Source organism: Periplaneta americana, chromosome 4 (assembly GCF_040183065.1).
Source record: "Periplaneta americana isolate PAMFEO1 chromosome 4, P.americana_PAMFEO1_priV1, whole genome shotgun sequence".
Taxonomy (NCBI): Eukaryota; Metazoa; Arthropoda; class Insecta; order Blattodea; family Blattidae; genus Periplaneta; species Periplaneta americana.
In genome coordinates this window covers 84,014,418-84,037,380 of record NC_091120.1, presented here as the reverse complement: position 1 = coordinate 84,037,380, position 22,963 = coordinate 84,014,418, and the positions used below count along the sequence as shown (strand labels likewise).

The following is a 22,963-nucleotide window of genomic DNA, read 5'->3' as shown; positions in this document are numbered from 1 at the left end:
TCTATGCGGTTCTTGCAGGACGCAAGTTCGCTCGCGTCTGCAGTAAGTGGCGGCTCGTTTTAAGTGAAAAACAATATAATCCCCAGATCATTTCTCTTTAGTGATGAGTCGAAAGAGCATGATGTTTTTTTATTAAGAAGGGAGGTAAAGCTTATATTATGTTCTATTACACTTTCTTACGCATGACATTTTATGTTACAAATAAACACAGTGAAGGTTTTAGTAAGGAAATACTGTATAAATCCGCTTTAGAACAGCTAAAGGTAGAAATGGGATATCAACAAGGTGAGACTGATATCAAATATCGTTAGCACGTTGTGCGTGCGAGTTACAGAATTGCACGACATATGATCGACTAGATAAGAGCATTTATGGATAAATTTGAAATGTGATAGTATCATGTAGAACATAGACAACTTCACTTTCTTTGACTATAAACTATCTTGAAGAGTGATAAGAAGATCTTATCAATATAAGATCCTACTTAGACCTACAGCAGAATTCACTGGTAAGTTTGGAGAAACTGTGACAATTGAGAAGGAATCGAGATTTTTCTGAAATCCTTTTGGCTTACAGCCGATAGAAAACCTTGAAAATTTATAGCTTGAATTATATTGATAAATCTACAGAACAGTACGCCACTCAGATTCCAGGGAAATCAGAAATCGAACTGTTCGTACTGCTGCCTAAGTCAGAATTTCCTAATATACTCTTTGCTCCCATATATACTGTATGTACATGAGGCAGCTATGTTTGTTGTATCTTGAAAAGGTTGTATTCAGTTTGTGTTTGCAGTACAAAACTAATTTACAAAGCTAGGAAATAATATAATTTTGTGATGTGTGTTTAGGTTCAGTCTAAAATTACTATAATTATTGTACCATGCGTCATTCTGAAATTCAAATCATGGAGTAGATATCACGATCACCTGCATGAGCCGCCAGAGCACATCGTGGCAGTGAACTGCTTTTGGAGCGAAACTACAAACAACTTGTAACTGCTGCCGCTGGCTCCGTCTGTCTTTCTCCCTTTCAAGGTTTTTTAGCACTTTGTGAGCACGAGTTGCCTATCCATGGAAATGAGGCTTCAGTAGATATGAATTCCCCATCTCAAACGGCTCAAATGTACTTGCCCTACAACCTTACGAAGGTTTTTAAAATATTTTTTAAACACTCTATAATGTTATTCTTGTATGTCGTCATATGAGGGAAGATTTCAATATTCTGTTAATCATTCCCATTGTTTTATTGTATATACAATTTTTTTTGAGAAGTATCTAATTATTAATAAAAAAATTATGTGTAGAACCTTGCTGTTCTGAACTACGCTAATCCGATAGAAAGGAAGCAACTGAAACTCAATGTAATACTACAGTATTTATAAACTCACAATATACAGTATCAGAAAGTGCGTGGACGGGGAAAAGGCAGAACGAGAATGTTTATGGAGGATGAACATTGTGCTTTTGTCATATGAAGTTTTCAAGTGCAAAGATCTCAAATTTTACGCTTCTGGGATTAAAAATCGAAATAATTAGCTCCGAACGTGTCTAAAAATGTGTCACAACAATGTGTTCATACCGAACTTGGAGATACTTGGCCAAGCTTCATCACATGAGACCGATTACATGCAATATGCGGGTTTTAAAAAATGGATAACACAACCAAAAGACCGAAGTTTATAGTTTTATGTAGAATCACACTCAACTCTGCAACAGAAAATAAATGTTAAATTTTAAATTAAAGGCAATTCTTCAACTAAAAGATTTCTTTGTAAACCAATAGGGAACTCAAATAATACTAAGTTACATAAGAATAAAATTCGGGATCAACTTACTACTGAAGCTCATACGCCACTTCTTGTCATTTTTACTTTTGAAATTAAACCATAATATGAAATACGAAAAGGTGAGGTTAAACGAAGAGTATAGGTGAAATGAAACTTGTGAAGTTAAGGGAGACAGAAGAAACCCCAGTAGGTCAAGTTCTCTTCTTTTGGTCTTGTTTACAAGTACCAGGCCTACCTGGGTTCGAACCAGAGTTCACAGAATAATCCCGCGCTTGACTACTAAGCTACTCGAATGAAAGAGGCGTGAAAATATTATGTAGCATTCTTTTGAGTTGAGGTGCTGTATTTTCAAGTGCATACTGTATATCCACTGCACTCTTCGGTCATGTTCATATTTCTTTCTTTTCTCCGAAATGTATTAAAATTATTTCTAGTTTAGCTGGTTTGACTTCCTAATCTCCCCTCAGTGCATGGAATGACGCCAGTAGTCGCACATAATAACAGCTTTACCTCATTTGAATGCATTCAGTGCCTGCTGTTACAAACTAGTGTGCTTCAGTCCGTGTTTGCGGTCTCCGCCTTCTGTAGTTGACATATCGTCTCCCAGCCCACCCCAATTACAGCCAATCTTCTATCCCATTCATTCATTGTTGATCTGGAGGGCAGGGTAATGAAGCGTTTCAAAGGCTAAAGTACATGCAGTTGTATATATTACAAGATGACATGGCGATCCCATGTTGGTGGTCAAAGGAAGGTTAATGTTTTATTAATTACGGGGCTGGATTCGGAGCGTCTTCAGAAAATGAAGATACTTCCCAGTCGCATTTGACAGCTTTCCCTTCAGCTGAGTAACTACCCCTAGTGGTTTTATCTCGGGATACAGGATTTTACATGTTACGGGTTGGGAGTTCGATTCTTGACACTACAATTGTAACTCTATAATCCGTAAATTTTCTTTTTGCTTCTAAGGCCAGAAAAATTTTCATGTGTAAATAAATTCTCTTTTTGCTTCTAAGACCAGAAACATTTTCGTGTGTAAATTGGTTAGTTCTTCGCTAAAGCCAAAATGGTAGCATATATTCATATACTGTACACATATGGAGTAAGATTCCCGGCAGGAAAGTGGAGATTCATATTTCTTACATTTAATTAATGAATGGATGAATTAATTAATATGTTCATCCGGTGGCAGTTATAGATAACAAAGAAGATACAAAACAATGAAAATGTAAGAATTAAAAAATACGGTACAAAGCTAAACATTTATCAGTAAGTTACATATGCATCTAAATACTTGTGTGCAAATCCAAACGCTTATCAGTAAGCCTACATATAGTATATAAATACATACGTGTACTGTACAAACCTAGATACTTGGCAAGTCTAAATAGAAAACTTTGCTGTCGTGGCCCTTATTTTAATGAACAGTCCCGACTCTTGTCTGGTATGACTGAAGGAGACCACGAAAAACTGCAGCTAGAATTGCCTGCCTCGTGAGGTTGAACCCAAAACAAAACCACTTGATTTCAAGGCACTCTGTCTCCAGGCCTAGGACGCTCGGTAGACCTTAATGAATATAATTTACAACATTAACCATACATGCACATTTATAATTTAGTACAGATAATAAATCATTCAGTCATTTATTTTACTCTCACCTCGCTCACTTCAGTTACACTTTGGCGCCTGTCATTGTCACGGTCACTTCAAAAACTTTTCATTGCCATTATAATACTACGAAGGAGAGTCAAAAAGTAACCTTAATAATTGTTTATTAATGGAATATGTACAATAAGACTACAAACACTTCATCACTTTTAACATAGTATAACAGGAATACTTGCATTGAGCGTAGTTGGGACTATGTTGAAAAGTGATAAAGTGTTTGTAGTCTTATTGCACATATTCAATTAATAAAACAAAACTCTCCCTCGTATAATTTCACTGCCACCTTACACTTCTCTGTCGCAATAATTCAAATCTGCGGGATCGAACCCCGGACCTTCTGATTTGAAGGCACTCTCGCCAGGGCTATCACGTTCCGTAGATTTTAATATATAATATACATGAATCAGATTCACAAAATTATCCGTACAGCTACGAGTATCATTCATTTTACTCTCACCTCACTCAGTGCACTGACACTATGGGTGCTATGCATAGACATTTCGCTAGCCTGCGCTACGAGCGTGCTAAACTAGCCCCGGCTATCGACTGATTACTTGTACAGGATTAATATATCATATCATATATCATATCATATCATATCATATATCATATCATATCATATCATATCATATATCATATCATATCATATCATTTCATATCATATCGGCTAACACTAGTTTATGAATACGAAAAACGTTACTTCGCTGATCATCCAGCGGAAGCCCGCGCTAAGAATGTCTATGAATAAGGCCCTAAAACACTTTTCACTGTCACATAAAACTTTTCATTGCTACTATAACACCATAATGTTACTGTCACAACACTTATTGCTTCTTGACTACTGCTTTTGGGGGCTTATCAAAAGCTTCATTTGCGAGACACTGCTAGTGTAAGACTCAAAAACATTTTTAGCAAATCTAATGTGGTTCGTGTGTTCCTGGGGTATTGGGGGAGCACGCCTGAGTTTCCTTCGTCAATTCGAACAAATTTTGATGTAATACAGAATTATTAAGTTACTGTAATTTTTGCACAGATTACTACTACGATACGTCATTGGTATGTTGTCTGTAATGTACAGATGAGGAGGCGAGACTAGCATGTGAGCTTTGCGAGAGGAGAAAGAATGAGCTATCAGAAAGAGAGTTTGTATCATGATGGTCGATATTATACGAATCTACCGATACGGAAGTCCATCCCAGAGTGAAACCTGTATTCCCCCTCCATACCCATTGGTGATATAGCCACGGGGCATGATAAGGTCACAGGACAGTTCTTGCCTCCTCTGCTGTAGTTCCTAACATTCGTAGACTCAGAATTACATTCTAGACCACGCGTTCCTATTGTCAAATTGTTATACGTATCCAAACCCCTGTGAGCTCTTTCAGTTTGAGCACAACCTTCAAGAGTAAAGCTGTGACAATTTAGGAGGACGCTAGTGTGTTATAGATACGGCTTCTGTGGTGGCTTTTGTATTAAAATACTGTATTGTATATAAATTGCTCACGATTAAATATTGCTTATACTCCAATGCTAAATAAATAGATGTGCGTGTTGTTTGTTGCTTGATGCGTTGGGGAAACAAATTCTGGGTAATAATTTTATTATGGAGAAGCTTAGGATGATGCTACAAAAATGCATAAAAACGACGCTGTAGAGCTAGACATCCGTTTCACAAAAGCCGCCATTGTGTCTGGAAGGCATCATGATTTCGTATTCGATTTCCCATCTTGACACGCGATATATGTTCTCAGGCCATTGATTTTAGAACATGCATCAGTTTGATCCTCGCCCTGAAAGGTAGTGTGATGCGCCTAATGTATGGGATGGATCCTAACATTATTTCTAAGAAACGCAGATAAGAAATTATGGGTGCTATTCATAGACATTTCGCTAGCCCGTGCTACGAGCGTGCTACACTAGCCGCGGCTATCGACTGGTTATTTGTACAGGATTCATATCATATCATATCGCTAACACTGGTTTATGAATACGAAAAACGTTAGTTCGCTGATCATCCACCGGAAGCCCGGGCTAAGAATGTCTATGAATACGGGCCTTTATGTTTTAATGTAACCGTAACGAATGTTTTCCACAGCCTCTTCAGCGAGGATGCAGTGTGGTTTACTATAGAGGATTTCACGTTAAGGTCGGCCTGGTTGGCGCAGTTGATATAGCGCTGGCCTTCTATGGCCGAGGTTGCGGGTTCGATCCCGGCCAGGTCGATGGCATTTAAGTGTGCTTAAATGCGGCAGATTCATGTCAGTAGATTTACTGGCATGTAAAAGAACCCCTGCGGGATAAAATTCCGGCACACCGGCGACGCTGATATAACCTCGTCAGTTGCGAGCGTCGTTAAATAAAACATAACATTTTTCACATTAAGAAAAAGCATTGAACATATGAGGGCTGTTTCATAAGCTATTTATGAATCATTTCTTGATAATTGGGAATTAATTAATTCTCTTTAATTCATTGAACACAATTTCATTGAAAATTAGAGCGATTTCATGTGCTAAAATATTGTTACACCTCTAAAATTACCATATATTTAATTTGCGAATAACGGGGTAACAGCTAAATAGGTGGAATAGCCATTTGCTTTCTTGTCAAATACTCCGACGCGCCTAATTGTGAGCATTTGTTACATCGTTTCTTGGGAACATGTCGCATTTCATCGTCGCTGTAGGTGTACGGTACCTACCAATTTTAGATTTATTTATTGTCTGTGCGTATTGATCGCTACTGGCACACTATAACAAAATTTTCATTTGACATTAAAATGCATAAACGAATGTACATAGCCGAGTCGATGAAATTGTCGTGTACAGAGCTGTATCGACCGCCTTCCTCGTACGTTATGACATGAGTCACGGTGGTGAGTCTCCCTCGTTATCGGTGAGGCATCTCGTTTCCCCAAATATAGTTTCAGTGTACAGTATGTGTTTTGTCGGTGATGTGTAGGTCGGAACGTAACATAGGAGGAGGAGGAGGAGGTGGTGGTAACGGTACGGAACTCAAACTGGCCGTGAAATTCAGTGGTCGTTCCTGTGTGGATATGTATGCTCTTCTCAAAGAGATTGTTGGAGAGATTAAGAAACAGCTTCCGTCATGTCTCAGCAATGCCGACCGTTTCTTTGTCATGATCAGGGAACGGATTTATATGGACTAAAAATATATGAAATATGTAAATATATATGTAGTTATTTTTACCAAAATATGGAATTAAATATGGATTTTTACCAAAATATGGAATTAAATATGGACTTAAAATTATAAAAAAATGACTATGTACGTTAAATATTGGTACATTTTAATCAAACTAAACAAAAAATATAATGGACGTACCTTATCTTCCAATGTAGTTTCAACAAAACACAATTTTTATTGTCTGTTACCATAACAATAGGTTACAAACATTTCTTTCAAGTGCTGAAAAGTGAATCTTCTTCTATTGTCTCTGAGGATAGATTTATACTGACTAAAAGAGCGTTCGACGTCACAAGAAGTAACTGGTACATAATTCAATTTCACAATGTCTGCTGGGGATAAGTCCAAGTTAATCTTCACTGTTGATTCACCACTCATCACAGCAACAACCTTTTGTAGTTCTTCATATCCAGGGTTTTTTGAAAGTACAGTGTCCACCTTAGCTCTTACTGCATCTGCAACTTTACCTCTACCACGATTCAGTTGTTCCACAGTACTATTTATAATTTCAAAACTTTCAGATAGTGAAAGGTGCCTATTTTGGAGACTTTTGAGCGTTTTTATGATGCATGAAAATGTATGCTGAATGTGAGCTAAGTCATTCTTCACACTTATGTCACAGGTAACTGTTTTCGCAGTATCAATTGAGACTGCATCTTCAGAGTCCAATGCAAGGAGAACATTGTTAATAGAGTCTATATGTTCGGCATAATATTCAACTGCTTCTAGCCATGTACCCCATCTAGTTAAAATTGGCTTTGGAGGCAATGGAATTTCAGGGTACATTTCTTTCAACACGTTAACTCTACTGGGAGCTTTGAGAAATACTTTTTTCACTGATGAAATCAACAAATCTACTTTAGGGAAATTGTCTCTGACCACTTCTGCCACACGATGAAATGCATGCGCCACACAAGTAAAATGAGTCAATTTAGGATATACAACAGATAATGCTTGTCCAGCTTTGACCATATAAGGGGCAGCATCGCTAATAAAGAATAACACATTATCGTACATAATACCCTTTGGCCACAGGATACCCATAGCTTCGTTGAACAGTTTAACTATAGTTTTGTTATTGCACTTTTCTAGAACATCACAATGTAAAAGAATTCGTTCAGAATATTGTTCACTTAACAAACCGATAACTACATTACCAACAAGTCTACCTTCTTTGTCGGGAGTCTCATCAATGGAAACCCAAATTGAACTATCTTTAATTTCATCTCTTATCTTCTGTATTGTCTCATCGTAGATGGATGGAGCATACGTCTTCCTAAGTGTTGACTCATCCGGGATTGTATGTTGAGTATATTTTTCAAGGAATTCCCTGAAGACCTTATTCTTTAGTTTGTAGAGAGGAATATCAGCAGAGATGAGAGAACGGCACAGGTCGATGTTAAACTCAGATCTTACATTCGATGTTGTTGGTTGTGTTAAAAACAATTGTCTCTGCTTGGAATTTAGTTGTTTGTTGGCCTGATGTTTACTAGTTGTAATGTGTTGTTGCACCAGGAACTTTTGTGTAGATGATACTGCACACTGACACAAATTACAAAATAATATTTTATTGTCAGTTGATAAACCATCTTCGTTAAATTCTGAAATGTAACTTGTTAGTTTTGATTTTAAATTGACTGAATGACGTACTTTTGGCATATTTACCGTCTTTATAGTATGATTTACAAAACTGAACCTATGTGTACTCTGACTGGCATTTAACTGTTGAGCTGCACAACTGAAGTCTGTTAAAAATTTTAAATTAAATTAATACAGTTTTGTAACTTACTTTCCCATTGTTGATAGGACTGCTAATTTTCAAATAACTCTGATGTTAAAGGGATTACTGAACATGTGTTTAAATCTCTATTGTTGAAATGTATTTTTAAAAGTTAATGGAATTTTGTTTTGTTTTATTGTTAAACCTAATATAATATGGACTGTTTTATATGAAATATGGAAAATATATGGAAATTAACGAAAATATGTACTAAACTCTAAAATATGGAAAAATATGGAAAATAAAAGTAGGATTTTTCAACCCTACACATTGTGAAACATAAAGATAATGCAAAATATAAATTATATTAGCTTTATAAGTAAATATGTATTTACATATAAATCCTTTCCCTGGTCATGATGCTATTAGAATTAAACTTCTCCTTCCTTAAGGCTAGAGTTTTTTCCCCCCCATTTTGTATTTTTTCTCTCTAATTTGACATCGTGGCGAAATGTCACGAACTTGCATTGTTTCGTGCAAAAACCTGACAGAATTAAGTCGTCCGTTTATGCACTAATCAACGCCGTTATGGCTGTACGAACAATATAGGTCAGTTATGAAGTATAGTATTGTGATTCACTTGCGAAGAAAAGGTCATATGTAACCGCCAGTTTCTTTGTATCGTGAATAGAAGCGATGCTTGTCAAGCATTGTGTTCCTGTTCGGGATAATTATTTGATTCCTCCATAATGAAGATGCCTAAACAATATATTCCATGATGATGATCCTTTATTGCTGAGCTCTAACATGCTGTCGTATTTGGGAAGTCCGAAACACGATGTGCAAAACTAAGTAAAGAATTGTGTCTACATTATCGTGAATTGAGCTCAGTGTGACCCCATATCTAGGATGTGACGAAAGTATTCACATCGTGGTTATCTAGTTTCATATAATTGAAACTGAAAGTGTCGACTACAATATTGTTGGTTAGAAGGAAAGTACGATTGTACATTAGAATGAGAGATGCACAGATTTGCTTATATTTAAACGGGTCCACCGCTGTGGAGTAACGGTTAGCACGTCTGAACGTGAAACGAGCGGACCCGTGTTCAAATCCTGGTTGGGACAAGTTACCTGATTTGAGATTTCTTTCGGGATTTTTTCTAAAACCCATTAAGAGCAAATGCTGGGTAACGTTCTGCGCTGGACCCTGGACTCATCTCGCTAGCATTATCACCTTCATCTCACTCAGACGCTAGATAACCATAGCGTTTGATGAAGCGTCGTAAAAGAACCAATTAAAAACAACTATGCTAGAGAGTGAGTCAAACTTGAGGTACTGTACTGATATTCTTACAGAGCCGCTAGGTTGTTGTGTGCCAGGCGGTGCGTTGGGTTTTTTCGAGCATCTTGTTTCCTTTAACCCGACAAAGGACACACTGGCATATGTTTTCATCATCAGTCATCGCGCTAGTCCGCGATAGAATTTTGTTGGTAGGCCTACTTTACATTGTCAATCTTAATCAGTTGTAAGAAATAAGTACCACACTCCCAATAAAAAATATTGTATGTCGGAAATCACATACTACTTTCGTAAACTATTGGCAACGTTGTTTTACTAGTTGAAGGTGTGAAATTCTAATAATAAAATAGAAAATTATCGAAGGTTTTGGTACCAATTTGTTAACATATTTTTACAGCAATATTTTACTAGGAAAGTCCTCAAAAGCATTTTTCTCACAGGCATATCTTCAAAATGCTCTTTTTGTTCGGACAGTGTTTCTTATCAAGAGCGGAACCTGAGTTTCAGTAGGTAGCTATTAAATAATTAACGCACTGTTTTCACGGTTGTGTAGTCCCGAAAACAATTTGTGTGAACACAAATCGTACTTCTTGAGTATAGGCCTATACGGTTCGAATAAAATGTGTTGTTGTTCTGTGCATCAGACCATAGTTAAAAATACAATTTCTCATTACCGTTCAGACAACTGACTGAGATTAACAATGCAAAGTGCCAGCAGAATTGTCACTGAAGTACATATCCCGAAATTTTAATCTGTTTTCATTTGAAAGCTGTGGATAGAAATGCGGCAAGTCCATCAATAAAATGCTACAACTGCATACCCATTTTTGTTTGTGGGTTTAAAACTGTCATAAAAGCCTTCTTGACGCCTCTGCGCTGTTAATTACCACTGACTGATAGCCTCCAGCTTCCTCAGTGGCATTTAAAACAACCGCTCGTTAGTGTCTTAGTTTCTGTCAAGTTCTAAGACAATGGAATATTTTCATACATGCTTAAAGTACTAAGTTCGCATAGATTTTCATAATTCTCGGCTCTTGAAGCAAATTTGAACAGTTTATCTTCGAAAGAGATCACATTTTCAAAATGTATACTATATGTGTCGTCTCCCTTGTTGGCCATTCTTTTTCGGTGCCAAAGGTAGAGGGAGAAACTGGGATGAGCCATAAAACAAGTCTTCCACATGTATTAGGCCTATGTAGGCGTACCAGCAAACAATACATTGATCCGACTACTACAAATATAATTTGATATACGATACATATTTTGAGAAATACTTCCAGTTTATCTCCCCATTACACCCAAGATATCATCTACTGCCATTTACTGTGAAACTCGAGAAGTAATAAACGCAATGGTTAACACGCGTGGTATGATTCAGGATACTTAATCTTGTGAAATACGCTAGCTTGAAGCAAATTGCAGTATGTATTGAGCATTGGGACTACTAAGCACGATGACACCTGTACTAGTAGGATCTTATTTCTTTTGCCTAAAGCAAGCAAAGACATCTCTTGGATGATCTAGTGTAATTTCCCTTTTCATTCTCGATCCAAGGCAATCAATTTAACGATTGTAAAAATACCGTGCAAATAGCTCTATTCGGACGGAAAGTTGAAGGTATGTTTTAGGCCTAAGTTTTGCATCGCATAAAGTGAATCTTAGGGAGGTCCAGACATATTCTATCAGCCATCTCTCGCCCACTCCAATACCCAACTCAATTATTTTGTTAGGAAGAAGATTAAGAAAAGTAGACGCTGTAATGGTAAACAGTACTTCGACCATTGACCAGTGGTACTGTAGCTTAATGGTATACGCAAGACGTTTTAGATTTCAGAGTACGTTTATTCTTTTGTTTCTCGATTTAAAAATAGTTTATTACGTTTTAAGCATAGAAATAACGATTTCATACTACATATTATTTACAATAGAAATGAAATCTACTTTGTTAGACCTGAGGCCTGGAAGGATTTAATTACCATGGTCGAATTCGTTAAAAATGTAGTACTGTACAAATTGTGCACCACATAAACACACACACATCATGTGCGTCAGAGAAAGAGCAAGCTTGTATAGGCTACATATGAAGTCTGATTAGTTTAATATGTTCCTAATCAGACTTCATATGTACCCTATACAAGCTTGCTCTAGTTTAATATGTTACTAGTCAGCGATGTATGCAATGGGGTGGGAAAGGAACTGGACACCCTACCCCGTTATCTCTGGCTTAGTTTCCTCATTCATGATCCCTTATTGGTGTCATGAGGTTCAAATCTGCGTTCGGACAGTTTACTAAACAACAACACATCTCCCTTCTGACAAAATATTGTTTTCATCCAGCGAACATTCGAATATCGTTTTGCGCAATGTTGTTAGGCTACACCTGAACTAAAAATGTTTGATGCTGTCTATCTCAAATTCAAGGTTTTGTAGTTAAGTTCTTGTTCCAGAGAACGCCTCTGTTGTAATGTAAACTCTATACACATCTCGCGGTAGGCTATATCTTGAGCGCTGAGTGACGTCCAATCGCTTAAAAATACCGCGCAATGTGTAGGCCCACATTTTTCCAAGAAAACGTTTGGTCTGATTATAACTATTACAACATTTATTTCGTACCGTAATGTCCAAATCGTATTGGTAGTTGTAATGCAATGCTTTGGTATTTGGAACATGGACTAATATCAAATTCTGACATACTGAAGCTTTGTGTTGAAACTTCATTAAAGATTCGCAACAGTTACGTTTTGTAACGGTGCACTGGATTGAAATCTCTAATTCAGAAGTATAGGATGGTGCACAAGCCATTTGAGTAGATCGCAACAAAATAATCCATAAACGGGTTTTTATTTTTTCATTAAGTTGTGATTCCTCTTATCTAAATTTTAGCGAAAGAAATGTGTTTTCAGAAACCTACGTATACTATAGCGACTTTATATGACTTGTATGCAAATTATAAGTGCAGTAACAAATGCAAGTTTGTGTTAGGTTACAAACAGAGTCATATTTAAACTAAATAACTCTTCACTAGTCCACAAACTCTTTTATTTTGCACTTTATTCTAGTTCGTACAAACAGTATTTTTATACTGGAAGTCTTGTTCATCTTCGTGTTAAATTGGCTGCTTTTGACTCCATTCTTTTATACAACTAAAGTCTTCAGCGCAGCCTTTATTCGTTACATAGTCAAAGTTGTGCAATTATCTGTGAATGGAACATTGCACAAAAGAAGCAGACTATTAAAAGTGTAATATACATATTCTGTGTATTATGTAACGTGCAACATGTAAAGACATCGTTTCATGACCTTGTTTACATACTGAAGTCTTATTTTGTAAGGTGTAGAGCACATTTAAATATCGCTCTAGCTTCCTGCTTCCTTCTCACTACACGATGTTCGTAGCTGTCTGTACTTCTGACGTCGTCGTCGAGCTAAGTAAAGTTGTGTTTCTTTCTTGTCATTTACTTCTGTTGCTTCTGTAGGTCTTTGAGAGTCTCGACTTTCGTGTTTCAGGTAGAGAGGCTATTTTCAGACTATAATAACCATAGGTATAAAATGCTTTCTTCGCGGCAGATGAGAATGTGAATGTTTAATATCAGCACTAGTTTGATTCTTTTTTCTCATCTTACCATCTATTTAAGCTTTCATATATTTTCTAAGTGAAATACAGGGGAAGTATTGAGACGCTACAAAAATCTACTTTTACGTTGTTTGTACTTGAACACATGCAGAAGTTTTATTTAGAATAGGAGCACTAGCCTATCTTGTTCCAACATTAATAATAATATTCACAAAATACCAAAATGTTAGTTTAAATTTAGAGAATTCTACCAAAGTTTGAAACATTGTTTTCTTCATTTTAAACAAAATGCAATATAGTAAAAGTCATATAAAATCGGTTGGTAATTTCCATGCTACATTGTCACATGATAACTGTGATATATTGCTAAATTTGTTTGTAACGGTTCTCTTCGTGAAGTTTGGATATCTCCTCCGGTAATCGCTGATAACCTGAAAAAGGAATTGCTTTGCTGTTCATCCTCAGTATGCAATTGATGGATCTGATACTTCTTCGTGGCAGTGTAGTTCCCATCAGAAGACAGAGTTCAGGATCCAGTTTGTGAATTTCGAGCCAAGACCAAGTAGGCATAATGACTAAAATATAGCACTCTGTGTTGGCAGACACAAAATATTGAAAGTTTATTGTTTCAGTCATTGACTTTACTGTTGTGTATGTTTTAGGTATTAACCTTTACATAATAAGTTTCCTAAAACATACACAACAGTAAAGTCAATGACTGAAACAATAAACTTTCAATATATATAGATTTTTCTTAAAAATTACATAAAATGAATTGCAAAAAAAAAAAAAAATACACAAAATAGTTCTTCCACCCCACCCCCCAAATGCTATCCAGATCGACAGTCACTTTCTTTCATTACCATTATTTTTGGAGAGCTTGAGTTGTTTTGGTTTCCGTATACACATCTACTGATACATTTTCTTATCAAAGAAAGCAAAGGCAATCATTCCTTCGCTGGCGGTACACAGATGACTAGCAAGCTTCTTGACTGAACTGCACTCTTTGCATGCCTGATGACAACTGAATTCGCTGCACTATTTGGGCTGCTTACATTATTGTAGTTCAGAAGCGCGTGAAGCCATAGCATATTCTCAGACATCTTTGATATATTGAGGAGCGAGAAAGAACTACAGAAAAGTTCGAGAAAACTTCAATTGCTGTTTCTAAAATATTTCCATACATAAGTTACAGAAAATAATATCGTCTGATTTTTTTTCGTACAATACCCATGGAAATTGCTTAACCCAAGTTTGTTGAAAACTACTGACCTATGCGCTGCCTTTTTCCTTTCACTGCTTTGCTCACCCTTCGTTGATAGTTGTAGCGATGTTGAACGTAAACTATTCACTGCTACTACAACCCAGATTTATCATGCTGTTCCCGTTCTTTGCAGTTTTATTTTAGACAGTTTTCTTAATTAAAAGTTCATCCATTATCAACCAGTATATCGACTGTGTCGCAATCATTGATTAAGCACTCATCCGCGTTGACGATCATCACAAGAAACTATCACTAAAACTGAATGTTGATAACGGTTACTTTTAATTGGTTATGGAAAATGTTGAATATTAATACTAATTTAACTTATATTAGGCAAAAATACATTGGAATATAGCATCCTGTTAATTCTGTATTCTTTTTTTTTAAGTGGGTTATTTTACGACGCTGTATCAACATCTTAGGTTATTTAGTGTCTGAATGAGATGAAGGTGATAATGCCGGTGAAATGAGTCAGGGTCCAGCACCGAAAGTTACCCAGCATTTGCTCGAATTGGGTTGGTTTCGCGGCCAGACGTGCTAACCATTACTCCACAGGTGTGGACTTCTGTATTCTTTCCGCTTGGTAATAATTATGATCATTAATGTTCGATAGCTGATGGACTTAAACTGAACTGAAAAAATGTGGATCATAGACAAAGAAGTTGCATCATGTGTAAGGATTCACCGATCTCAAATGCAAGATGAAAGAGAGAGAGGGGTAATCGTGAGTTGCATCCACCGCTATGGAGTAACGGTTAGCATGCCTGACCGTAAAACGAGCGAGTCCAAGTTCAAATCATTGGTACCGATGCTATCTAAAGTGTTAGAGTGTGTTATGCTTAGACAGTTGATTACATGTTTTTAAGGGAACAATTTGCAAAATGAGCAACAGTTTGGTTTCAAGCATGCTGAATCAACTACCTTAGCTGTAGAAAGTGTTGTTTCATGTGTGTTAAATGTATCTGAATTAAAACCGAAAGCGATGGCTTGTATGTGTGATTTGAGCAAGGCATTGTTTGCTTGCCTCAAGATATATTTCTGGAGAAACTTTCATTCTGTGGTGTACAAGGAAACGAGATTTGCGTAATTTAATCGTATCTTACAAATAGACAGCAAGTCGTTGCATTTGAGGGGAACATATCTTCCCAGTGTACAGTTAATGTTGGAGTATCTGAAGGTTCAATTTTGGATCCGTTTCTTTTTAAGATTACTGTCAATGATTTATCAGCTGCAATTACAGAAAAAATCATTACTTTTGTAGATGACACTACGGTGCGATTTAGTACATTCGGCCATTTCATTTGCCTTAAAAAATCACTACAAATTTATGAACCAGTTGGCATTAAAAAGATATTGTATAGTTAGACACAGTGCCTCTCATCATTGTACATATACTGTACATTACAGAATAGTCTTATTTCGCAGTGATGTCATATTTTACTCTACAACCAACTTCCAATGGCTGATTTGGAGCTCATAACGGTACTGCTATGTGTAGAGATTTAATACATCCGACGTGTTTAATATAGTGTTGTCAAATTAAAAATGCTAAAATGTAAATGACGTCACCAATTGGTTTTATTAAAATTTTCTATTTATTACAGAAATTAATATTTTTAAACATGCGCGTCTGAATTTCCAAATCAAGTGAATAATTTCGTCAACAAAGTTCGAGCAAATACACAGGTGGATAACTATAGTGGTTTCGGTACAGGTCAGTGTTTTGCACTCATAAATCCTTTTAAAAGTTATACAGTATTCTCTTAGAAGATGTGAGATTCCTATTCTTGCTTTTTCTTTCTTCTTTGTTCATTTATATACCTATACAGTCCTTGTAGCGTCATGGGACAGCTCTGAATACAAAAAGACTGCAAACTTCGAGGCGGTTATTTGAATGACAAAAGCTACTATTGTTTTTTACTTCTTTGTTTTTTCTTTAACAATAAGAAACCTGTGAAGAGTTGCAGCAGTAATAATCATATTGATAATAACGGAAAACACTGGCTCCTTCTGTAAAGATACCCATGGTCACCTCTTTCCTTTGACGGAACAAGTTTGTTCTTATCATGTCTTAATAGGTTCTCGAAAAAAAAAGTTTTCACTTAGTATTCTTTGCACATTCACTCGTGAAGTTGTTTACAGGGTCATGGTATTTATGCGGTTTAACTTTTTCACCGAAGGGAATTTAGATCCTTTTCGGAGCAAACATTTGATGTTTGTCTCGAGCGAATAAAATTGGCTCTGGGTATAATGTTTCCTTAGTACTTCTCTTCCCCCAATGTAATTTCATATTGCCATATTATAATATCTTCTCTGACTCCTGTAGTTGGAAAGGGACGTTGGGTAAAGAATCATTACCATTAGTGGGCCTACTGGTCACTTAGGTGAGACGATGGCCAATACCTGTTGGTACAAGATTATTTTGTCCTGACAGTCGCCGGCAATGTGCGCCTGGGTCAGGCGAGTCCATTAAGTTAGCCAAGGGGTGTTTGGGTTAGTCAGTCGCTTGCAGTCAGAGCGATCGGATGTCACGCATGCGGTATAGCGTTGTTTTTCCAGTACAGTTAAGCTGTACTGCATTCCTTTACCGACCGCTCGCCCTTATCTATACTCCGGAACTCTCCCCACTACTATTACTTTCCCTCTTTCGCTTCGCTGAGCTGTCTATACAGACAGAGTGCGAATTAAGATTTGTGATGAGGGGGGGATAGAATCCTAGATAGAAAATACCACACATAAAATTATTATTATCCTCATTCGATACGGCTCAACCATCGTGATTATAATAATAATAATAATAATAATAATATTTACATCCATGAGCATGTTTAAGATAAGATGTATTAAGTTATTGATTGTTGTCAGCTTGCTGGTGATAATACATCAATATTATAAAGTATCTCGTATTAAAACAATTACATTTTGTGAGAGGGGGGGATAGAAGTTATCCCTGGCAGGGATGTTAATGTGAATTTATGAGAGAGGGATAACTTTCCAACAGGGGGAGGAGAATTCCCCCCCCCCACATCCCCCTTTGAAATTCGTACCCAGGGTACAGACACAAACAAAATTTGGATCACCTGAATTTTCCAATTTACAGTTATAATATACTGCGCGTGCTTTGTTTTAGTGTCTGTACTCAATACTTGTAATTTGTAAAAAAAAAAAAAAAATTCTTATGGACTTCTGCTTATAAACTGATTTTCACCGACAAGCGCCAGACTTTTTCTCTAGAACACTTAAAGTAAGTTTTAGTAATTTATTGCGAAGTCAACTATGGGTAGAGTTTTAAATGTATTTAGGTATATACATATCAGTTTAACCCTGGATTGGTAACCTGAAATTTCCTAACATAAATGGTAACGTGGGGTGTCATTAGATCCCTTTATTATATTCAAGTTTGAAAACTGAAATACGGAAGAAATGTAATATATTTTCTTTATTACATAGAACTAATATGCTTACACTAATAGAATTGAAAAAAGAAAACATGTTGGTCTACAGAAAACCACAATAAAACTGTCCATTCGTGTGAGCTATTCCAGGAAATAAGTATGTGGGAGTCTGGTGGACCCAACCATTCCAATTTTAAGCAAGTGACAGTTTAGTATAAAGTCTTTGGTTTAAGTGACAGTACAGCTATATTTGACAAAGTTCAATCTTTTATATAAACACAATTTGAACCCTCAAGTACCTACTATTTCCTATAGTTAGAACTCTATGTATAGGTCTAATGTTGGTTTCTTTGTATTTGTCAATAAAATTGCAAATTTGTTAACATTGTACTAATGTTTTAAATACCTGTAGTGTTTTCTATCCTATACTTTTAGAGCCAGTTTTATGTTTTATATTTTTAAAGCCTGAGCGAGGTACTGAAAGAGCTTATTTTAGGCACCTAAAACACATTTTTAGGAACTAAAAATTCTCTGTCTAGTTATAACGACCTAAGATAAATTGTTTATCCTCGTGTGTCGTGTGGATAGCTTTTATTTTCGGAACTACAGTAAATGTCGCTGTAGCATAGCGCGCACTATCGATTTATAATTTTTCACGATCGCCTTGATTAAAAATCACACACGGATGTAGTACGCGGTTTTAAAATGAGTGAGAGTGCACTTATGATTTTTGAGTAATTTCCGTATGATGAAACTGTTGCAATCTGAATTTGTAATCAACGAGTAGTATTACCACAGTCTAGTATATACAGTCACGAAGCTTGAGTTGTGAGGGTGCTAGGAACAATAGACTGTGCCGGTACTATTTCGCATTGTCTGTAATGAGGCGATATTAGCGATCCTAGTGATTACCAACTATCTATGGGTGCATATTTACTACGTATCGAGCTTCGTGACTGTATGTACTAGACTGTGGTATTACTCGTATTAGTAGTATTAGTAATACTCGTTGATTGTGACACACGTTTAAATATTTTCGCGCGCACTGGCATATAGTCTGAACTTGATCAAAGACCGTAAACTTGCTTTGAAAGGCAATACGACGCCGAAAATTCATTGAAATCGGGATCGGAAGCTAAGAAGAGACGTAGATGAAATATATATTTTCAATCAGCTTTTGTTTTTGCTCGCTACCAGGAAAGGGAAACTGTAAACAATTGGATTTTCCAAACAATGTCGAGGAAAATAATTGAAAAGTTTGCTATCGTATTCCCTAAAACAATTGAATAACTTATAAAACTGTTCATTCAAGTCGAGATTATAATTATTATTGGATCCATCCAAAATCATTTTTTATGTGTTCTTTTTCTATTAAAGATAAAATCAGCTCCAATGTATGCTACTTTCACAAAATCCATTGTGAAACACGATAATACGCGCCAATCATAGAAAGTATAGGCCTATAATTTTTTAATTGATAGTTCGCGCTAGGTCTTAATTTGTTCTATTGTCGTCGTCTTGATATAATCACAGTCTAGTATATACAGTCACGAAGCTCAATACGTAGTAAATATGCATCCATAGATAGTTGCTAACCATAGGATCGCTAATATCGCCTCATTACAGACAATGCGAAATAGTACCGGCACAGTCTATTGTTCCTAGCACCCTCAAAACTCAAGCTTCGTGACTGTATATACTAGACTGTGTGATGATGATGATGATGATGATGATGATGATGATGATGATGATGATGATGATGGTGATGGTGATTTCGTGGAACGAATTAACGACAGTGATGAAAGCTGTCGTATCAAATAATTACTCGTATTTATGTTACTGGTAGTAGTCATCGTTTTAATTCATTTTCAAATTTGTGAGATCAGAAATTAGATGTGAGTATTGTTTAACTTTGAACATAATAAACTTCTCGGTGTATAAGATTGCTACAGTTTCAGCCTGCCTTAGGAACGGTTTCTTGGCTGGACATTTTCTTTTTCTGTTAGGTTGGTATTTGGTATTTATTCATCGTATCTGATCGTGTGATACGCTGAACATAGTGCTGGTATCAAATCTGGTACGAACCATTGTAACTCCAAGTTGTAACAGATGTTTGTTTATAAAATTGTGTCATTTCCGATTGTTACAGACTGAACGATCCAGAGAGGAGTAGGTGTGGTGGTCAGGATGGCAGACACGAGTCAAGCAGAGCAGCCGCCACCAGCCGAGCCGCAGACGAATGGCATTGATCTCGATGAAGAAGACAAGAATAAGTTGCGGCCAGCAGACATTGATGCTGTAAGTTCACTTTTTCCTATTTTAAGAGAGAATATCTTGAAATATGAGATCACGAATGGAAAACATCATGCTTAATGAAACTCACACCCAGTTCTAGAGTTTGAAGATGGAGTTTCTAAGACGTACATCTAAGTTAGACATAGATAGTTGAGTGATAAGAAGCGACTCTTGCAGAAAGGTGCCATCAGCGAATAGGGATGCGAATTAGCGAATTAGGTTTCTTGATATCTTGACTACGCATCAGTACTCGCCTGCAGGCTAGTTGTATGGCCAGTATTACATGTAATATTTTTTATTAGATTGTAGGTTTGATCCCCTTACTACTTATTTTAGCTTCTTTCATTTGTTTTACTTTCTTATTGTGTGAAGTACAAAGATCATTATATGCTGTAAGAAAATTTGTTATTATTATTATTATTATTATTATTATTATTATTGTTATTATTACTGCTGCTGCATGCATATTTTCAACATTCCAAACTGAAGAAGTGGCTTTGGGGATGAGGTCTGCCTCTATGTACAGTGATTTCGGTATTTTTCCAGAAAAGCTGCACCAGAGAAGGCACAATTTTCTTTAGCTTCATTGGCTTCTGTGAGATGTAATATATGGATAAACATATATGGTTTTAATTTGCAGCCACAAATCGTTTGATATTTATATATTATTGTAATGCACTGCGGCACCCCCCCCCACACACATACACACACTAATTACGAGCTTAACATGCGAGAGGTCCAGGACGAATTACTAAAGAAATGGTCAGTTTTCCTAGTATTGCGTCCTGGACCTCTCAAGTGTTACATATTTTGTAACATGTAGAGGAAAGGAAGTGAGTACAAAAGTGAATTATAATATAAAATAGAGGTAACTATCAAACAACTTTTATGTTAAAAGTATTTGTGGCTGCAAACTAAAACAACATGTTTATTACTAGGGTACATAATATCTCACAGAAGGTAGTGAGACAAAAGCAAATTGTGCCTTATTTGGTGTAGCTCTTCTAGAAAAAATAGATTTCTCTCCTATTTTACTGCTTTTGTTCACATTCATTACGCATTAATTTATCTCAGAATGATAGAAATGCATATTGAGTGTTAGTTGGGAGGCTGGGGGTGGGGGGAAAGACCTTTGGGGAGGCCGAGTCGTGTATGGGAGGATAATATTAAAATGGATTTGAGGGAGGTGGGCTATAATTGTAAAGACTGGATTAATCTTGCTCAGGATAGGGACCGATGGCAGGCTTATGTGAGGGCGGCAATGAACCTCCGGCTTTGTTGAAAGCCATAAGTATGATGCACATGAAATATAAATTCAAAAACTAATATTGACCGAGATTTGGATTTTAAATACCTAAAGTATCAACAACTGGAAACAAACTGTTCGAATGCACTTGTTAACGTTTATAGGATTTGCACGGTCATCAGACTATCGAAGAACACAGATATAAAAAAACTGGAATTTGAATACAAAATAGAAGATATAAAGAGTGAAAATTACCGAATTGATTTGAGTATGTTGACAGGATGATCGATGATCATCTAAATGTTCTCGTCTTTTTTGAACCAATACTAGACTCACATGACGAGCCTCCCTAATCATGTGGTCAGCACTATGCAAGACCACCGTAGAGACGTCACAGGTCAAGTACAAGACAAAGGACAGACACCAATAGCATGGCGATAAATCTCCGTCCACCCCGGATTGAATTGCGGACCGCTTAGTAGAGAAGTGCACGCGTTATTCATTGAACCATAGCAGCGGACTCACAGTATTACTGTTTATTTGAAAACAAAGGAATATTCTTAGAATCTCCTAATAAACCACTAATAACTTTTAACATTTAGGCTTACCTCTTAATTACGGTACCGAGATTGGTAAATAAAATAGCTTTCTTTCTTTTTCTGCTTACCAACTCCTTTCCTCTGATTTACCACTGCGGATAGGGGAGACAGATTCATTTGGTCGTACACTAGACATCCCACATATGTAGGCCTCCCTGGTCGTGGGATCGGCATGACACTGAGACATCACAGGAAAATCACAAAACAACGAACAAACAGTCCCTTGGACGCAAGATAAATTTTTCCATTATCCACGTCGGGAATCGAACCTTGGATCTCTTAATTGGAAGCGCACATGCTACTCATATAGCCACAACGGTGGCAGATTAGGCCCATATAAATAGGTATGAGTATTTAATGCGAAATTATGCAAATTTATTTACTTATGTACTCAAATCTTAAACTTTGTAAATGCAGCCAGGTATCACACTTGGTAGCACGTTGTGTGCTATCTAGAAAACTGAAGTCTGAAATTTTACTTGAATGAATACTACTGTAAATGATTTCATTTATATTGCTTACGCTTTTTGAACAATATTAAATAAAATAAACTGTAAACGGTAGTTTTGTTGACAGCTTGATAAATGAACTGAATTATTAAGGAGAGATACATATGTGTAAAATGTGGCCTGCCGGTAAAGAAATTGAAACTGATGCATATTTAAGAAACCAAAATGATGGCACCCCTTTCAAAAAATGATTGTTTAGAAATTTGATGGCCATAGCCTATATTATGTCTAACGTAGGTGTGTTGGAATCTACTCATCAAAACCTGTAACTTGGTGTAGCTTCCATTAAAATACAATTTCGTTTCCCTTTCCCATCGTTCTCTTGGTTGTTATTGCGAAGTGTTTCATTTTCTGTTTTACTGTTTATCTCTGTTTTCTCCATTTGTTTATTATAC

The 22,963-nt window shown here is 36.5% G+C and overlaps 1 protein-coding gene across 17 annotated transcripts in view; it reads left to right on the top strand.

Annotated features, from left to right (window-relative positions):
- The window catches only part of hts (adducin 1-like protein hts), a 458,542-nt gene that overhangs the window by 352,951 nt on the left and 82,628 nt on the right, over positions 1–22,963 (top strand). For all 17 annotated transcript variants that reach the window (XM_069823646.1, XM_069823652.1, XM_069823651.1 and 14 more), the window contains one exon: positions 20,069–20,217. In XM_069823646.1, coding sequence (XP_069679747.1) covers positions 20,107–20,217 — 111 coding nt within the window. In that variant the 5' untranslated portion in view covers positions 20,069–20,106. The remainder of the gene's footprint in view (positions 1–20,068; positions 20,218–22,963) is intronic.